A 19,765-nucleotide genomic window follows, 5' to 3' on the forward strand; every position below is an offset into this window, starting at 1 on the left:
AGAAGGCCCTTACTTTCTGCATAAGATAAAGAGTTTCAGATTTCCTGAATTGTTTAGCTCTATCCAGATAGTAGCGGAGTTGACGAACGTCCAGGCAATGCAGTTTTTGCTCCACCCTGTTTGAATGATTAGGGAAGAAAACTGGAAGATCAATAGATTGATTAAATTTGTCTGGGAAGCCACCTTGGGTAAAAAAAGACGGGTTAGTTCTAAGAGAAACTCTTTGTGAATAACTAAATAAGGAGGACGAATGCAAAGGGCATGAAGTTCAGATACTCTCCTAGCAGATGTAATGACAACTAGGAAGAGCATCTTCCAGGAAAGTAACTTCAAAGAACAGGAAGCCGCAGGTTCAAAGGGAGGGAGAATCAAGGATGTTAAAACTAAGTTTAAATCCCACTGTGGTGGGGGTTCTTTGATTGGGGGCTTGAGCAAAAAGATACCTCTGAGGAATGCTTTGCAAAGCTTATGGGACAGGATGCTGGAGTCCGACAGGCCTATGTGAAAATTTGAAATGGCTGCTAACTGAACTTTTACTGTGGAGGATGAAGATACCGAATGAAAAATTTCAGCTAGGAAATCTAAAACAGAGATTATTGGAGCAGTGAAGGGATCTATATTCCTAGCCCTTGCCCAGAAGGAAAAACGCTGCCATTTACTAGCATAGATCCTTCTAGTGGAAGACTTTAGGGAAGCTACGATATCAGACAGAATTTGAGATCATGGGAAGCCTGGCTAGGGACGGAAGTGGAGCAACCAAGCTGTGAGGTTGAGAGATTGGAGGGATTGGTGCAGCTGCCCTGACTGATGGGCCAAATGATCTGGCACTGGATCCAGATGCCAAGGCTGCTCCAAAAGATAACGATGCAGGAACGGGAACCATATCTGTAGAGGCCAAGGGGCAATGAGAATCATCTTGGCTCTCAAGGCGGTAGCTTTCTGAATTATCTGTGTGATTAATGGGAAGGGGGAAAGGCGTACAGAAGTCCCAGAGGCCAATCGTGGACTAGAGTGTCTCTGGGGGGATGGCCTGGAAAGGGGGGGGGTGAAGAAGTCAAGGCACTTGCTGTTTTGGGGCGTTTCAAAAAGATTTCAGCAAGGACACCCCTACTTCCGAAAAATCTCTTCGGTCACAGATTGCTTGAGACCACTCGTGGGGCATGAGAAAAGCTCTGCTCATCCTGTCCGCTATGATGGACTTCCGAGGGATATGTGTTGCTATCAGAAACCGCTGAGAAGAGATCACCCATTGCCAAAGCCAGAGTGCTTCGACACGGGATAGATGAAACACTACGGACATATTGTCCGTATGAATTGCAATAGTCCCCAGGGGAAGAGAGTCTTGGAGGGCTTGCAACGTTGAAAGCACTGCTTTCATCTCCAGGACGTTTATGTGCAAGTGGCATTCGAAAGGTTGCCATGTGCCATGGACTGTCCTGCCCTGAAAATGCCCCCTCCACCCGATCAGTGAGGCATCCGATGTGACCGCGGCGACCGGGGGGGGGAATAAATGATCTGCCTTGAAGGCAGAGGGGAGACCAACCACCAAAACAGATGTTTCTTGCAAGATAGAGTGATTAAAATCTTGTGTCATAGGAAGCTGTTGAAAGGACCACTGGGAGAAAAAAATCCACTGGAGGAGCTGCATGTAAAAGCGGGCAAGGGGAAGCAGCGTGATGGCTGCCACCATGAGACCCAACACTTTCAGAACATACTTGGCCTAAATTCTGTTGCTCTGAAGGAGAACGTGAACATGATTTTGAATATCCAAGACCCTCTGCTCTGTTAACTTTGCTGAGAGCTGAATGGTGTCCAAGGTGGCGCCTATGAAGGTAATAGACTGACAAGGCGACAAGGCAGACTTTTTGAAATTTATGGAGATACCTAGCCCTTTGCAAGTTTGAATGGTATAATCTCTGGCCAGAAGCTGATGCCTGGTGGTGGCAGTAAGGAGCCAGTCTAGATATGGAAAAACATGGAATCCCTGACATCTGAAATGAGCTGTAACCACTGCCATGTATTTGGTGAACACTCGGGGGGGCTGTAGTGAGACCAAAGGGCAGGGCCCTGAATTGATAGTGACTGTCCCCCAGCCAGAAGCAGAGAAACCTTCTGGAGTGCCTGTGTATTTTGATGTGATAGTACGCATCCTGAAGATCCACTGAGCACATCCAATTGTCCTTGCCTAGAATGGACTGTAGCGTGACCATCCGGAACTTCGTTCTTTTTACAAACTTGTTTAGTTTGCTGAGATCCAATATTTGCCTCCAGTCCCGTTTTTTTTGGTACCAAAAAGAACCTTGAGTAGACTCCGGATCCTAATTGGTCTGCTGGGACTGGCTGGATGGCTGTTAGCAGCTTTGATATTTCTAGTGCTGCTTTTTCCCTTAGACTGGGTGGAACGTCTGGGAGGGACCCTTTTTGTAGAGTTGGGGTTTGGATAAAGTGGATTTTGAAACCCTCAAATATGATCTACTGGACCCATTTGTCTTGAGTGAGGGAGAGCCAGGCTTGTGGGTACAGCAATCTTCCCCCGACTGCCTCCGAAGGTGGACAGTTGGGCAGCACCTCAGGGATGCTGGAAGGGCTTATCAGAAAGAGGTTCTCTGCTACCCTGATTCTGCGGACCCCCCTCTGCCTCTTGGATGGCGTCTGTTCCCCCCTCTGCCTCTAGGGGGAAACTGACCTCTTGCGTCAGGCGTGAATGATTTGCAGAATGACATTTTTCCACCCTTTTGACCCTTAGGATATGGTCTAGATGGGGTTGAAAAACGGACTCCTACGGCAGAAAGTCTTGCCATCTTATTAGCATCTGGTCAAGGTATCTTTCACTTGAGGCCCAAACACTGAACTATCAAAGGGGGAGTTAGTGAAGGACGCCTTGAAGGGGTCTGCTAAGTTACAAAGCCGCATCCAGGTGTGACACCTTAAAGCCACACCTGTGCCTGCGGCCCTACTCACTCTATCGGCTGCATAGGAAATAAGCCGCATGGAGGAGTTGACAATGGAATTCAGGGTTCCTAGCTGCGAGCTGATTTTTTCCTGAGACCCAGCAGCTGATGGATCCTGTAGAACCTCACCCATTTCTTTGAGAATATCTCTTTGAAGACGGGTGAAGTGGCATAAGTAATTCAGCAACTGCATGGCAAAGGTCACTGCGGATAACATCTGCTTACCATACCTATCCATAGACCTAGAATCCTTATTAGGAGGATGGATAGGCACTGAAGGATCAGCCAGTTCCTTCTTGGTGGCCGCAGCCACCATGGCATCAACTGGGACACCCTTATTAAAAATTGCTTATCCAAAAGGGCTGTGATAAATTTGGAAGGCCTCCGTGAGGTGGGTTCCATCGAATCAGGGGCTGTCCACATCATCTGCGCCACCACTTCCATAAGGGGGTCGAAGGACGGAGACACCCAGGAGGTGGAAGGGCGAGAACCAAACACCTCTAGGTAAACAGACTCGTCCTCGGAAGGATTAAGGGTAGACCAGTTTCCCCCTCTGAGGATTTCAAGGATGTCAGAAAAGGAGACATCCTCAGAGGGGGACCTTGGGGACCCTTCTGACTCATCCAAGTCTGTATCAGATGTGATGGACTCAGGGAGTCCACATGCTTCCTCTTACGCGGGGGTTCACCTGACTGATTAGGAGAAGCCTTGGAAGAGGAGGATATTCCCAGTGGGGAAACCTGAGGCATTTTATCTCTACGGCCGGGGGAGAGAGTGGGCAGAGACCTCAGCAGGCACTACAGTGAGGAGCTGATTGAGCTGACCGTAGAGTAGGCACTGGGGCCAGTACACTCCTCATGACCTCGAAAGCGCTCCTATCAGGCAGAGCAGAGGGCTCCCGCTCCGAACTAGGAACCCCAGCCTGCACAGACAGGGACAGCTCCGAAGCAGATGTCTGGGCCGAACACACCAGCGCAGATGCTCCGAGAGGGAGAATGGGGTCAGACAAGGGTCCGATGCCACTTACCCCCTCGGAGCCAGCGAGGAAGTCCTAGTGCCCGGATCCCTCCAAGAAGGCACCATGGAAGAGATCGCAGCAGACAAAGGAGCTGAAGGGGGAGGTATCAGTTCAGACGTCACAACTGTCACAGCTCCAAGAAGCTCCGGCTCCGAACTCGGGGGTAGAGTCAAAGGAGGAATCGTAGGTTGTATGGATGTAGCCACTGTGATGACGGGCTATGAAGCATTTGGGCCAGTGCCTGAGACCAAGTCTGCTGACCACCCTCTCAAGGCCATGGTCAGAAAGCCTGGAAGACAGAGGAATGGCTCCGATGGCGCCGCTCCGAGAGTAAAGGCGATCTCTGAGCCGAATTAATAGATTCTAGAGATGGAGATCTAGACCTCTTGCATGCAGACTGATGGGGCCGTAGACACATCGGCTCCAGCCGGAGCAGACTGAAGACTGAATCTTGGAGGCATCAGCTCCAGCCTGAGCCGATGCAGGAAGCTGCGATAGATGTATCGGCTCCAGCCGGAGCCGATCCTGTCGCAGGTGGTGAGCCACCAGCCAAAGGCTTAGAGCACGGAGCCGACTGTTTGGATGGCTTCGAAGGCCTCCCTGGCAAAGACTTAGCCGGGGAACCTTCGGACTTTAATAAGCCCCTCAAAATCAACTTATTCCTGCGCTCCTGCAGGACTCTTGGGCTGAATGCATGGCACACAGAACAAGAGTCCTGCAGGTGCAGGGGTCCCAGGCAATAAACACAAGTGTGACCAGTCTGTCAGCGACATCTTGACAGCACAAGTCACACTTCTTGAAGCCTGAGACCTTCATGTCTCAACATAATGCTGTCGAAAAAAAAAATAAAGATTCTTTAAGATAGAATGTACACACAGACAACGAATATACAATTAGTAAAAACCACACACAGCTAAGAATCCCTGGAAGGGACTGAAAAAAAAAACGGAAGAGCCTGAGGCCTAACCTAGGGTGGGGAGTATAACTTGGGATAAGGGATTAAACAGAGGGACTAAAAGGGAAAAAAAAGTAGTAATACGGATAAAACTAGCCTTTAAGACAAAAAAAAATGGGAATCTAAGAAAAACTAGAAATTTTCTTAAATTTCTTACTGACCTGTGGAGCCGGTAAAAAGAGCAGCTCGCTAGCGAAAGCGGCAAACGAGATCTGGGTAGTTACCGCCTAGTATCATGGGATATAGGGTTGCCTAGAGCCAATAAAATTAGCTCTAGAGCTTTAGTATAGGCAGAGTCGGAGCAGAGGATTGGCTCCGAACCCATCCAGCAAGAATGGAGGCGAGATTGACTACTTAACATCGTAAGTTTCAATGCTAGATGTGTTTACTGTTCATACTGTTTTCATTGCGAGGCCATAATTGTTTTGTTTAGCAAATGCATCTGCTATAAAATTTGCAATAAGTTTTAAAAACCTAGTATCATTTTAGAAGTAAAGAAAATTATATGCACAGTGACAGGTTTGACCAGTGTTCATGGTAAATGAGGTTACAGCCAAGTATTGCTCATTGGAATGGCTGCAGCGTAGGTGGAGAGGATTAATGTATGAAAGGGAGACCCCAATCCATTACCATGCCTTATTAACCATTGAGCTGGCTCTGCTCTTCAGACCCACGTTGATGTACTTAGCCTGTGCACCACTTGGCATTCCAGCATGTAACTTATGGATGTATATTTAGTTTGATTTGTTTGTCAACATGAGTGCGGGAATAGTATCTCAGGTCTTGACCACATCAATGTTGGCTCTTTTTAGGATTGCCGTCATCTAAAACCTTGGTGACATTTTCAAAGAAGCTTGCCAAGTTAGGCACACAGATCTACCCTTAAAAAATCCAAACTGATTTGGGTCATGAGATTGTAGGTTGCCAGTATATTTGACGTGTAGTGTGACATATTTCACTGTCTTGTAGACTAGTCTAGTAAGGCTTGTGTTAATCTATAGTTGCTCGAAGTGGAGCCACCTTTATGAAGGACAACCAAGGCTGTGCTCTATATGTCTTGCATTAAGTCAATTAAGAGGCCAAGGATGAACAGATTTAGGAGTATATCTGAAAACAGTGCTTTGTGCTGGTAAAGAAACACCCAAGCATTGTTGGCTAAACAGAAAGGAGTTGTGTAAAATCTTACCATAACTATAGACGTCCTTCTCTTCTATGCTGCAGTATTCATAGTGTGGTATTTCCTGCCTCAGATGATCCCGTCAGATCCTATACACAAGCTTAAGCCTGGCTGCTGCAGGTGCATGGGATATCACATGTAGGGCCATAAACCAGGGATCTTAAATGTGATGTCTGCACACACAGACCTCAGAACTTGAAGCCCAGAACAGCCCATCAAGTAGAGCAAGATGCCAACATAAGGAACAAATGCCTTTGTTAGACTGAACAGATGAGCCTGTAGGGAGCAGAAGTAGGGTGCAAAAGGCAGACCTTCCAGTAAATGAATATGGGGTATGTAGGGTGGGAAGGAATACTGCAACATGAAAGAGAAGGACATCTATGGTTATGGTAAGATTTTACACAACTATACTATGTCCTATTCCAAAGTTGCAGTATTCACTGTGTGGGAGTTCCACAGCTTAGGAAGAGTGATGGAAAAGGCAGCCGGACCATTCCAGGAAATCTTTCCGGACTGCTCAAGCAAATCCTGCTCTGGCCCTGGAGACCTTGTCTAATCTGTAGTGTTTAGTGGCCGTGTTAACAGACCTGGTAGCTGCTTCCAAGACAGAAGCTGTTTCTAGCCCTTTAAGAAAAGCCTTGGAAGTAGCCATATCCCTGGTTGAGTGAGCCCTTAAACCTTGAAGCAAGAGTTTGCCATGGTGACAGTAGCAGAAAAGAATAGACTTCCTGATCTAGCATTAAGTGGTTTGGAGACTGCCTTGCCCAGAGCCATGGGGTGAAAGGAGCTAGAGTTTGTCAAGACCAAGTCCTGCAGAAAATCTGACCAAGTATAATCTTAATTGTGTACATCCAGAGAAAGAAGGATCCTCTGCATTGTTGGACAGGTAGGGGAAGGAAGGTAGGTAAATGGATGGGACTGGTTTAAGGATAGCTAGTTTACCATTTTGGGCATGAGGGGTTTGTGCACACAGTCACTGTCTTGTGGACGGTGGTTTAAGGAGGGCAGGCCATGAGTGCCTTTAGTTCTTAAACTCAAGTGGAAGAAAAGGCCACTACAAGAATGGTTTTCCATGTGCACATTAGTAAGGTGGCTGAACTGACCTGCTCAAAAGGAGGTAAGGGGAGGTTTCAGCACAAAGTTAAGTTCCTAGGCGTAGAGATGGGCTGTCTTGGTGGTCTAATACGCAAAATCCTTCTCAGGAAAAGTTTAACATCCAGCCTGGAAAGCAAGGGGTGCTGTAAAGGTAAGCATGCTGAAATGGCTGACAGGTGGACTTTTACAGAAGAGTATGTTAGTCCAGCCTTAGAGCTCACAAACATAGCTAAGGACTAAGGAGGGATTGGCCTGAAGGGGGTGCCTGTCCTTATGACACCATTTAGAAAAACCTTTCCTACTTAGATAGGTATGTCTTTCTAGTAGTCAGTTTCCGGGCCTCCATTTGGACTGAAAGCATGTCCTCAGAGTAGAGTTGCCTGTAAGTGATTAGAAGCTGATCACCCAAAGAGTTAGACTTAGCATTTGCAGCTGAGTGTGAATAAGATCCCTTATGTTGAGCGAGTAGGTCCAACTTGTGGAGTAAACTATGGTCATTGCCCTAGGCTAGAGTGTGAAGGGGGCCACTAGGGCCTTGGCAAACAGGGAGTCACCAGCAAGATTTTTGTTTGGTCCATGATTTTCTGGATTATCTATTGCATTAGTGGGAAGGCGTATAGGAACATCTCCTTCCATGGAAAGCTGAAGGCATTCACCCTCCTGGCTAGTGGAGCGCGATCTCTGCTGCAGAAATTTAATGAGTGTTCTGGGGGGAGGTAAACAGATGCACTTGGTGTGCCCCACCAGTGGACTAGGTCCAAGAAGGTTTCCCTGTTAAAGATCCATTCGTGAAGCTGTGAGGATGTTTTGCTGAGCATATCTGCTACTTTTGTTTTCCTGAGAAGGGATGTAAGAGACCTGCAGGAAAAAGTTGTGTGGCAGCTAGATACCAAATTTGTAGTGTTATCAAGCATGAGATAGGCCTTTGTCCCTCCTTTGTTGAGGTACCACAACTGTTGTGTTGCCTGTATGTGCAGCAGGCCTGGTTGAAGGATGGGGAGGAAGGCCTTGAGCCTAGCAAGACTGCACTCATTTCTGACACTGATGTGTTACTTATGTAGGTCAGGGTTCCAAGGCTCTTTTACACTGATTTTAAGGTTACCCCCCCCCCCCACCCTAGGTCTGATCCATCTGTGTGCATAAATTGTGTAGGGGGGAGTTGAAGGGGAATACCCTGGTTCTGAAGGATGTGCTGCATCCACCACCTCAGTTGTTTTTAAAGCAGGGCAAAAGGGGAATTAGTTCTGAGGCCACACATTTTTCAAGTACCACTGGAATTCTCATGTACCTCCTGGCTAATGAGAGCATGGGAATAGTGGCTGCCATGAGTTCCAGGACTTGCAAGAATTGCCTTGCAGTTAGGTAGGACACCAAAAGTGTTTGAAATTGTCTGGAAACAGGTTGCACTTTGCCCTGTGGGAGAAACTACCTTATCAGGTCTGTTCTGATCCTGCAGCCCAGGAATACTTTGTCTTGCTGGGGGAGGAGAGGATTTCTGAGGTTTAGGGTGAACCTCAAGTTGTGAAGGAGGGTCATGGTGAATTTGATATGGTTTTGTCATGGACAGATTCTGCCAGAAGAATGTCGTCCAGATAAGGGTAGATGTGGATTCCCCTGGTTCTGTAATATGCATTGGCAAGGGACAGGCATTTTGTAGAGAGTCTGGGAGCAGTAGATAAGCTAAAGGGCAAGGCTGTCAATTGAAAATGTGTGGAATTTCTAGTACATTGTAGGAATTTCCTATGAGAGGACTTGATAGGAACGTTCAAGTTCAGAGTGGCCATGAAGGCTTGGGGTGGCATCAGGGGGTGAAGGTTTGAAGTGAGAACATCCTGAAGGAGGGGATGAAACTGATTAAAGAATAAATCTAGTGCTGGTCTACAAAGACAATCCTTTTTTGGGGACTCAGAACAGATGCAAGTAGAAACCTTTTCCTTCCTTCCTATCCCAAGGGGACTGGTTCTATAGTTCCTGGAATAAGAAGCTCTTGCAGAATGAGGGAAACAGGTGGAGCTGGTTTCTTGGTGGGAAAGGGATAGGTTTTGGCCTTGGTTTTTCCCTCCAAGAAACAATCCATGCTGAATGATAGATAGAACTCACTGGTCTGTGGTTATAGTTCTCCAAAAGGGCGGACAATGGTAGGTGGGCAAGGCAGTCATGCTGAAGTGTGGCCCCTTATGTCTGGAAAGGGTTGTTTTGAGGGAGGGCCTGAGTGTTGAGAGGTCTGAGTGTTGAGAGGTCTGGAGTAAGGCAGTCTGCTGGATCCTCTTCTAGGCCTAGACGAGGGAGGATGAGTAGAAGGGGTCCTCCCGACAAAACCCTTCGCTGGATAATTTCTATAGTACTTGGGAAACGGGGATACCAGCAAATGCTTGATGTCCTGCAGCTCTGCTTCTCTTGCAAGTTTTTGAACAGCTCAGCTGAGTTTTTGCCAAATAAGAGGTTGTGGTCCAGTAGACCATCCAGGATTTAGAGCTTAAAATCCTCAGGAAGGGGTTGAAAGTGAAGACAAGAGTAACTGCAAAGGGCAGATGCAGAGGCTGCAGACCTGGCAGAGGCTTTGGCTTCATTGTAACTACACCTAATGGAGGCTTTGGCTTCACTGTAACTACACCTAATGGAGTCTTTGCTACCTGGGTGGCGAGGAGCAGTTTTGATGCAATGTCAGACTTTGGACAGTCAGGGGTAGAGGCCAACAGGGTTGATGCCTGGGACCCCTAGATCCAGGATGTATTTAACCATGTGGGTTTGGTAATTAATAGCTCTAAAAGTAAAGGTTGATGAAGTGTGTACAGTTTTACCCACTGTCCATGGTTTTACTGTCCTTATCTGTGGACAGAAGAGAAGCAGAGGGTACCTGTCAGGACCATCTTTCAGGAGACAGCTGGGTCTGCCAGGGGAGGTTTTACCAGAAACTTCTGGTCATCAGGCACCTTACAAAACCCGTCATTTTTGGGGCTGGAGGCTGAGAATCAGGGTTCTGAAGTATTGGCTTAAATGTGTCCAGGAATGCTGGAAGCACAAGGGGAATAGCTCAAGGAGAAGTAGATTCAAGTTTTAAAAGCTCAAAGTACCTCTTCTGGGTGTCAAAGTACTGTCCCACTTTAAGTACTCCATTTAGTTTCCCCAAAGGTAATATCCTCTAGTAGGGAGTCCCCCTCAATGGAGCCCATCTGGGGAATAGTAATCCACAAGGGAAGTGATTTGTGAAACATACGAAAATGATTACTCAGATGTGAAGTAACACTGTTCTTTTTCTCCCTCTTGAGAAGTGGGTTAGGGCAAAGAGGCTGGGTGGGGGCACAGCACAGAAATACTAGGTGGTACAGGGCCTGAGGTTCTAAGGGCCATCAAGGCCTGCAGAGAGTTAATAAAAGTCTGCCAATGCAGCAGTCCCTCAGGAGCAGAAGTGAGATGCTTTGTCTTTTGCTTTTTCTTGGTAGGAGTAGGCTTACAGGAAGGCCTACAGCTAGAGGCCCAGCCTACTGTAAGTGTTCTCGGTTGCTCAGCAAACAAGCGGCTTCCTCACCTGGAAGCCAAGCTGATGGTGAAATCAGGTGTTCCTAAGTCCCTATCAGTAGCTGGCAAGCTGTTTGATAGAGCAATGGAAGTGTGTGTATGTGCATGTATGTATGTGTAAATATATATATCTATCTATATACAGTGGCAGTGGTGCAGCGGTAGCGTTGCTGCCTCACAACAAGTGGTTCTCCCGTTAGATTCTCAGCTGGAGTGAGGGGAGTGCCTTGTGTGTGGAGTCTGCATGTCCTCCCCGTGGTTGGGTGGTGTTCGAAAGACATGCGTAAATGGGCGTGCCTTTGTTGAAGGTTGGATGTCGAGCTGGCACCTCTGAGTGTGAAAATCTGCCAATTAGACCAGAGTTTCGCTGTGGCGACTCCTAACTGGGAAAAGCCGACACACACGCACTGTATATCACTAGGTGGGTTGCAAACTGGCTCACAGATAAATCCCACAATGTGAAAGCAGTAGACTCAGTCAGACTGCAGACTAGTTGCGAGTAGATTCCCACAGGGTTCGGTCCTGGGTCCTCTCCTGTGTGGCTACTTCTCTCAGGTCCAGGCCAACAAAAAGGGAATTTGGCTGAAAGTTCGCAGATGATTGCAAGTTGGGAGCTATTAACTCCCCAAGTGATGCTGACATCCTACAGAATGGCCCCAGACCAACTGAGGTCAGAACCATGGCCTTAAGCTCGGTGCCAAAAAACATGTCATCCCTTTGGGAAAAACCCACTTCCATGAATTACCACATCGATGGTAGTCCACTGAACACAGGTGTTGAGATCTGGGAACGCAGGTAGACCGCACTATCACCACATTACCACTGGTCAAAGTCTTGTGGCTCACCACATTACCACTGGTCAGTCTTGTGGCACACCTCATTACCAAGGGTTTTGTATCCAGGAAGAAAGAGGTAATAGTCTCCCTCTATTCTTCCCTCACTAGGGCAACCAGAGTACAATGTCCCATTTGGCATGTACCTCACTAGACACCTGCAACTGGAGAGGCTGCAAAAGTACCTCAGAGGATCGTGGGCATTAAACACTTGTCCTGTATGGACAGACAAAACTCCAAATGTTTTCAATCTCGTATCGCCTTAGAGGCAATCTCTGCTCAACTTACAAAGCCATGTCTGACCCAGCTCTGTTAGAAATGTTACATCTAAAGAAATCCCAATCCCTACGCAACACATGCTCCAGAAATCTGAACCTCATTCCCACAAACAGAACGTACTGGAGGGACAGGTTCATAACCCAGAGACTGACCATGCTATGGAATAGACTTCCCATTCATGTCAAGCAGAGTACCTCACTCACCCTCAGATATCTTGAGTGGATGGAAGAGAAAATTCACTCAGGCGATAACTCTGGTGGCTCTACTCTACAGAGGTACTGGGAACTAAGGTCTGGTGGCATGATGCCAGGGTAATCCTATGGCTAGGCTTTAAAGCCCCCAGGACCATTTGCTGAGAATATATATATATATATATATATATATATATATATATATATATATATATATATATATATATATATATATATATACACATACACATATACATATACATATATATATATGGTTTCACTTGAAACCATCGAGCACTATGTAGAGTCTCACATAGAGACTACATCGTAAACTCAAACCAACGAAAACTAAAATCGAGATTCATACCATCGACTTTAACATACATGTAGCTATACTGTCAGAGTTCCATATGTTTGCTACATAGTGTATATTCGTACATACCTTCTAATTTTTAGATTTCCGGTGCAGGTAATTATATAAGTGGTTTTGTCACTTTAAAGAATTAGATCATAGCAGAGTAAAATAGCGGAACACTCAACCTATCGCCCTGGTACTATAGGCATGTTGTACTCTGACAAAATTGCAGCGTAAAAAGGACGTACTTCTAGATGGATTTGTGTATAACTTAGAACGTGCTGTAGATATGACAAGGTATTGGTGTTGTAAGCAAAAGCATGTTAATAAATGTAAGAGACGTTTATTAACATTGTCAATGTCTGATGGGGAAAAGTTATGCAAAAGTGCTGCTCATACCGGAGATCTGTCAGAAGTACAGCAATATCAAATGTGTACTTAAAGGAGAAGGCTGTAATGTCTCGAGATACACCATGTCTAATAGTTGATATTATGGCTACAACTAGTTTAGGCAATGTTCCTAACCTGCCAAGCAGTAAAGCGTTATTACAAGTTAGTAGAGTACGAAGGATAGAGAGTAGAGGTTCACATAGCAGTACGGTAACACTTACTAATATTGACATTTCCCAGTATCAATTGAAAGAAGGTTCGTTCATCAGTAAAAGATTTATAGATGAATCTACGGATATGACAGTATTAGTAGTTAGTACAGTGAAAAATCTGTTTAAGTGTAAAATTTGGTTAATGGACAGTACTTTTCTTTAAAGGGTTAATTTGTCGGCAACTGTACAGTTTACATGGAGTTGTTACATTTGGTCCTTATACAAGAACACTTCCGTTGTTGTATATACTTATGACCAGAAAGTCTCTGAAAAGCTACAATGTTATGTGGCATTGTATTCTATCTATGATGTCTAAAGAAAACATTGCACCTTCTGTAAAATGTGTGTGACTTTGAAATAACCGCCGTATAGAGTTTACGCATGAATTTAAATGGTATTATTTCAAAGGGATGTTTGTTTCATTTTAGCCAGAATATATGGTGAAAACTGCAGAGTTTAGGTTTGGCTTCATTGTATAACAGATGCCACCCTTTCCAGGTGTCTGAAATCTCATTGCTTTGTCATTTTTACTAGAGGATGTAATCTCTGCATTTAATTTGTTAAAACAGTCATTCCTTGAAGAGGAACAACCTTTATTGAAGTACTTTACGGAGTGGTATTTGTTAGGTAAACCAAGGAAGTTTGCAACCAGAAGTTCAGCATTTCTTCATTTTCCACCTCTGTTTCCTAAGGAATTTTGGAATATTTCCCAGCCTAATATAGAGTTCTTACCACGTACACAAAATAGAGGGATGGCATCGTTTAAAATGTTTGTTGGGAAGCAGTGCTACTGATCTGTCAGTTCTTATGTGCACTTTGGCTCTGGAACAAAACAGAATTGAGGAAGTACGTCTTCGTATAGCAGAAGGGTGTCCATCACCGAAAAGACAAACTAATTATACGAGAGCAGCGTTTACAAACTGTGTTAGAGTAAAGACTCTTATGACATGTTGAGCTGCTTGCAAGCTATTGCTGGGTTACTCAAGCTGTGATCTCAGAAATTTGTGAATATGTATATAGACTGTGTGCTGTTAAAGTATTCACTTTAGTTTTATGTGCTACTGTTCTCTGCAGCAATATGTTCGCATTGCGTTTTTCGTTACTTGGAATACGTTTAAATAATTGCAGTATTGGAATACACTTGCAGTATTCAAATGTTACAATGGCAATACTGAAGTTATGTCACAGAGGATGATTACGTGTGACGCTAATTGTTTTCTCAATATATGGGACTATCACAGGGTGTTATGAGTGTTCGTCTGACATTTTGATGCTTTGGTAACACGCACATATTCCTTAGTGTTGCTTTCAGTCCGTGATGTTATGCACCTTTTTTCAACAGTTTGCAACTCGATTTTAGTTTTTGTTGGTTTGAGTTTACGACGTTGTAGTCTCGATGCGAGACTCGACAGTGTTAATTCGATGGTTTCAAGTGAAACCATATATATATATATATATATATATATATATATATATATATATATATATATATATATATATATATATAAAATGCGTGTATGTGTTCTGTTTTACACCCAATTTGTGAATAAATGCATGTGGCTTGGGGCAACTGTTCTTGCCCGTCGAACAAGGCGCCTGCTTTCCAAGTCCATCCCTCACACCAGTAAGGCTGTATTTCAAGTACTTGGGTGCCAGTATACATGATTTAGAATGTTTGCATTTCTGTAGCTGGAGTTCAGTTGCCACTGAATGGTGCTGGCATGAGCAGAGCTGAAAACACTGTGGATCTGCTATATAGTTGAATATGTGCATCTGTTGTTGCTAATTAGGCTGTGATATTTTATTATTCATTCTGTATTAGGACCTGCATAGTTCTTAACCATCTCCAAATATGGAAACGCACGGCCTCTTATAATGTAGATAATGTGAAACACTTCCTAATGAGGTCACAGACTGAAAAATGTTATCTTGAACACTGAGTTTGACAGGAGTACAGACAAGTGTTGCAACTGGAGCAGTCAGTATTTTGGATGCTGGATATACATCTGCTTATGTGCTGTATCCCAATTTTTGGTCCTTTGGAACTGGGGTAAATGTGCTACCCATATAACCTTGTTTTGTCAGTAGCAACCTAGTCTTTAGTTGACAATCTCTTTAGTGTGTACTTGTTCAGATAACTAGAGATCTGCAGTGACTGTGCAAAGTAACGGGTATTGGTATATTGCAGTGACAAGCTTGAGTGGCCTATTGTGGTAAAAACTTTCGGAAGTGGTTGGTTGTGTCATTACTACTTGGTTGCATTAAGTAGAGTCTTCCACTTTACAAATAGCCAACACATTCTAACTAGTGCTACATCAGATGGAGCATAATCTAATACAATCAAGGTGGTGAATCATACAACACATTAAGCATGGCCCTAAAATGTGAATGGAGCCTATGCTTTGAGTTGGGCATTGTAGGGTTATTACTATACTGCAAAACTGCTTTGCAATAGTGGGCATTTCTGAAGGTAAAGACACCAGCATATTACAGACATAGCACCACCTGCACTGGATGCTGGAAAATGCATCTATTATCCGATTCATGAAAACTGACCTTTATATCCTTGCTTTAAAAATACCTTCTTTGTGAAGTGACATTGAAGCATTCATCAATGGCCACAGTGGTTTCTGTACCCAACAAAAGGGAAGGGAAAATATGGTGATGTGGTTTGTATGCAGTAAGATAAATGCAGGACAGTGCAAGTGCAACAGTATTTTTGAAAAACAAGTGGAATAAAAATATGTTGGCAGACACTACATGCCAACATTTTATTTTATTTTACATTTAACCAGGGGTGTCTGAGTCGAAAAGGCCCTTTTTCAGCAGAGGCCCGGGGAGAAAAGCTCCACAAAGAAATATTACAGAAACAGTTTAGACATGATCAGTATACACACAAATTACAGGAGACATGTTTTTACAGTGATATGCAGCACAAACAGTTAGTGGACAGAACAAACAAAATTATTAATTTTAAAAATAAAGGTAAATAGATTTGTGGTGTACAGCTGAAATTTGCAACATAGGTAGAATACATACATAGTACACAGGTACAGTACATACATTGTAGATTAGCCAGTGTGAGTAAGATTGAAAACTTATCAAGTGCTCTAGATTTTGTATGCATGTGTTATCCAACATACTTTGGACATGTCAATCTCAAGTATTTAAGGTGAAGTAAAGTGATACCTTAAACCGTAAATTACTACTTCAGAAACTGCATGTGAATGCAGTCAAGGCCATAGCTACACTGCGTCAAAAAGAAATGTCCCTCTGTCAAAGGAAATGCTTGAACAAGGGAAAATTAGAGAGTCAAGTCCCCTGCTGAGAGCTGCCAATCACAGGAATTAAGCTCAAATTACCCTCAGGACATTGACAGCTAGGGAAGCTAAGTGTTACAGGGGAGGGGAGAAGTAGATGGGCTAGAATTCAATCTCACAAATTAGTGCCACTTAAGCATAATTAACAAATCAGCAGTAAAAAGCACAAGTCTGTTCTGTGACATTTGCACTGCTTCTGTTTTAAGAAGTTATTTAGCAGCAGGGAATGTTACAAAGGACTGATTCAAAGAGAACAGGGTATGCATGTAGCACCTATGGAATGACAGGAGCTTTAGGCATAGGGAGGCCTGCATGATGTAATATTTTAGAGCCAAACACTGCATTCTGGGATATCGAATGGCAAACTGATTTATCAAAACCATGTCAAGATGCTAGAACCCATGTGGTAGGACTCAAATTAAATATAAAAATATTTAAAATGTTGTAAATAGTCCCAGAGTGCTGCTAAAATGTAGGAAACATCAAGCCATGACAAAAAAAAACCTATTTAAGTCTGTGGGTGCAGTAAGGAACACTGCCATATATGCAAATATAAATTTTAAACTGATCTGAACAGTGGCCAAGAAAGATTGGTCTGAGAGGACTACTTGGGTAACTGGTGCCTTACATCACAGCTTGAAAAGGGAACAGTGACTGTACAGTATCTACATTCTACCACAAACTGGTAGATAAAAGCCCACCCATAAGACTTAAGGTTATACAAAAAAGCATTCAAGGAACCATGCAAAATAAACTTGTTAAAAATACATTTGTAGATGCAATATTTTAAGCAAACAGTAACAGTTCAATACAATGCTACACTGAAAACTCTATACATGACTTCAGGTTTCCTCCAAGTCTACCCAACTATTAGACTTTTTGAATCGCATTTAAACTAAAACTAGCAATCTCCTCCGCTTCAAGTTAACACTGCCACACCAGGACAAACTTCAGCAAATTTTTTTTTTAGTTTTACAAGTCACATACCCAGTTCCTTAAGAGTTTTTAAATTTTCCTTTGGTTTTTGAATCTCTGGTTCCTTCAACACAACTTCTTGTTCCTGCATTTCACTGTGGGGAAAAGGAATGCATTCAAAATACCCACATTCCAAGAGACTACCTAGAAGTTCCTTCAAGCGCTTATCTACAAAGAAAACAGTATTAAAATATTTTTAATCAGTGCAATGTAATTGTACTTATTTTTCCATGCAATGGTTCCACAAGCTAGTTAATTTCATTCTTTAACAGCAGGTCAGAATGACTGCATTCATTAACAGAAGAACCTCTGGGCTAAGTTCTCTAAGCAACAATTTAGACAATACTAAAAGTACTCGTGCCCTACCTCTATCCAATCAATGTCTACTTGACTGCTACAAACCCTGAAAAACTTATCACATCAGGAAGTTGCATGTTAGTATTTCAGCCTTGCCCCCCCCCCCCCCCCCGCAAAAAAAATAGTGTTATTGCAGCATTTTAGTCAGGCAGTCTTAGAGTACAGTGAAGGTCCTGCAATCATAATAAAGGCATAACAAAATCACTGGCCTTTTCAAGCAATACACTGATCCCCAGGATACCTTTCGACCTCTGCACAAGAAATCTGGACAAAGCCAAGAACGGGTGGGACAAAGGACAAGAAATAGGGACAAATTTCTATAGCTCATGTAAACAAATTTTCTAGAATAAGCTTGTGTTACCATGCTTTTTCTGAATATGCTACTACTAATCAAATGCAAGTTTAATAGCGCATTCAGGTAATTTGGGGAGTTACAATGCCTCAGACAGCAAAAATCTGACTACTCATTTGAATAGACCTCTGAAGAACAGAGTACTATCTGTCTGGGTCCATGGTGTAAAAGGATAAAGCTGCAGGTGAGTAACAAATATCAGATAACCCACTCAAGCAGGGGAGGAACTGTTCTGGTGACCATGTACAAGCTGGCAGGTGAAAGCTGTAGCTACAGATTTGCTTGGCTAATGGAACATAAGCCCTTTGCCACCTACCTTACCTGAATACACTTTAAAGTTAAATGGGTCTGCTAAAGTGAATTTATCTGATCTAGTCCCTTATACTCGTACAGGATTAAAAGATTAATATCGTGAAGGGCAATTCTTTAAATCTGTTAAATAGGGAACTAGTGTATAGTTCACTAGCAAAATTATTTGAGTGAGTGAACAGAAACTGGCTTAATACAGATACGGTCACCAGAATATACATTTAAAGCAAGAGGGCTCTGGGTCTTTAGCACCTTTGCAGAGCATGAGTGCTAGAAAAGGCATCCTTACCACAAACATAATGGGAAGCCCATTTTTTCAGGACATCTTGATGTAGAATGGAGATGAAATTAATTTCTCAAAGAACCAAACAAGCAATACCATGTAATGTCTAATGTGCCTTAAGGAAGGCAAATGGTGATAAAGACTTTACACCATCATGAAACTGGGATTGCAATTAATGTGGGTATCATTATCCAATGAAGTCCTTTCACCTAGTTGAGTCTTCCATCCTCACCCAAAATACTGGAAAGATTTGTTGGCTTTACTGGACAGTTAGAGTATCCAATCTACTTTAATGAAACCCTGATCTGGGGAGGGGGCTAGAGATGTCAACCCCCCAGGCCTATGACAATGGAAATGCCCCAAGGGCCAGTACAATACCTAGGGGAGCCACAATTATACTGTTCAGACAGGGATACATTAGGATTCACTTCTCCAGACACCCCTCACCATAGTAAATTCCTCTAAAGCTACGGGCATAAAACAGGGATGTGCATAACAAAGAAAACATGTAAACCCCATAACTGTCAAAAAGGTAGCTTTCAAAGCTTAAGGAAGCCTACGATGCTCTGTCAGGATCTCAATTAGAGCACCAGATTAGCTGGATCTTTTTTGCCTAGAACAGGGAAAGCCATGAAAACTGCCAGGAAACCCACAGTAAACTACACAGAACGGTATGTACGTACATACCCACAGCAACAAAACAGTAAAGGAGTTGAAAAACTGGTAACTGCAACAGTTAACAGAAAGTGTACAAGCTTACCATAACAGAACTGTAGGTGTACCACAAATGATTGTTGATGCAGCCATAGCTACGGGGGTAGACAGCCACAGCTCAAAGCAAGCTGGGGGGGGGGACAATTATCTAGGAGGTCCTAGAGAACGGTTCTAGCAAAGCCAGTCCTGGACCGAGAAAAGGAACCCAGTTGCAGTGCTTTGTAAATGTACAGGGGGTTAAGTTGCTGCCTCTACAATACTAGAGTTCACCTCTCCAGAAAACAGCAGCAAATTTTGTGGAATGCGACCCAACCTTGCTTGGAAACTTATGCAGAGCATAACTTAATGAAATAGCATGAGAAAGTCTGAAAAAAATTGCTTTGACGGACTTCTTCCACGAAGAATTGCTCATTTGCTCTCCTGATGGCTTAAGTTGTCTAGTCAGAGTTGCTGGTGGATACAAGAATCTTCCGCTTGGTT

General features: G+C 43.7%; 1 protein-coding gene across 1 annotated transcript in view; it reads right to left on the minus strand.

Moving 5' to 3' along the window:
• Positions 1-19,765, minus strand: part of CAPRIN2 (caprin family member 2) — a 1,868,571-nt gene that overhangs the window by 1,059,478 nt on the left and 789,328 nt on the right. Inside the window, exon 7 of the mRNA XM_044087251.1 lies at positions 17,283-17,438. Within this exon, the coding sequence (XP_043943186.1) occupies positions 17,283-17,438 (156 nt within the window). The remainder of the gene's footprint in view (positions 1-17,282; positions 17,439-19,765) is intronic.

This window comes from Protopterus annectens, chromosome 11.part0 (genome assembly GCF_019279795.1).
Source record: "Protopterus annectens isolate FY-2018-M chromosome 11.part0, PAN1.0, whole genome shotgun sequence".
In the NCBI taxonomy this organism is placed as follows: domain Eukaryota; kingdom Metazoa; phylum Chordata; order Ceratodontiformes; family Protopteridae; genus Protopterus; species Protopterus annectens.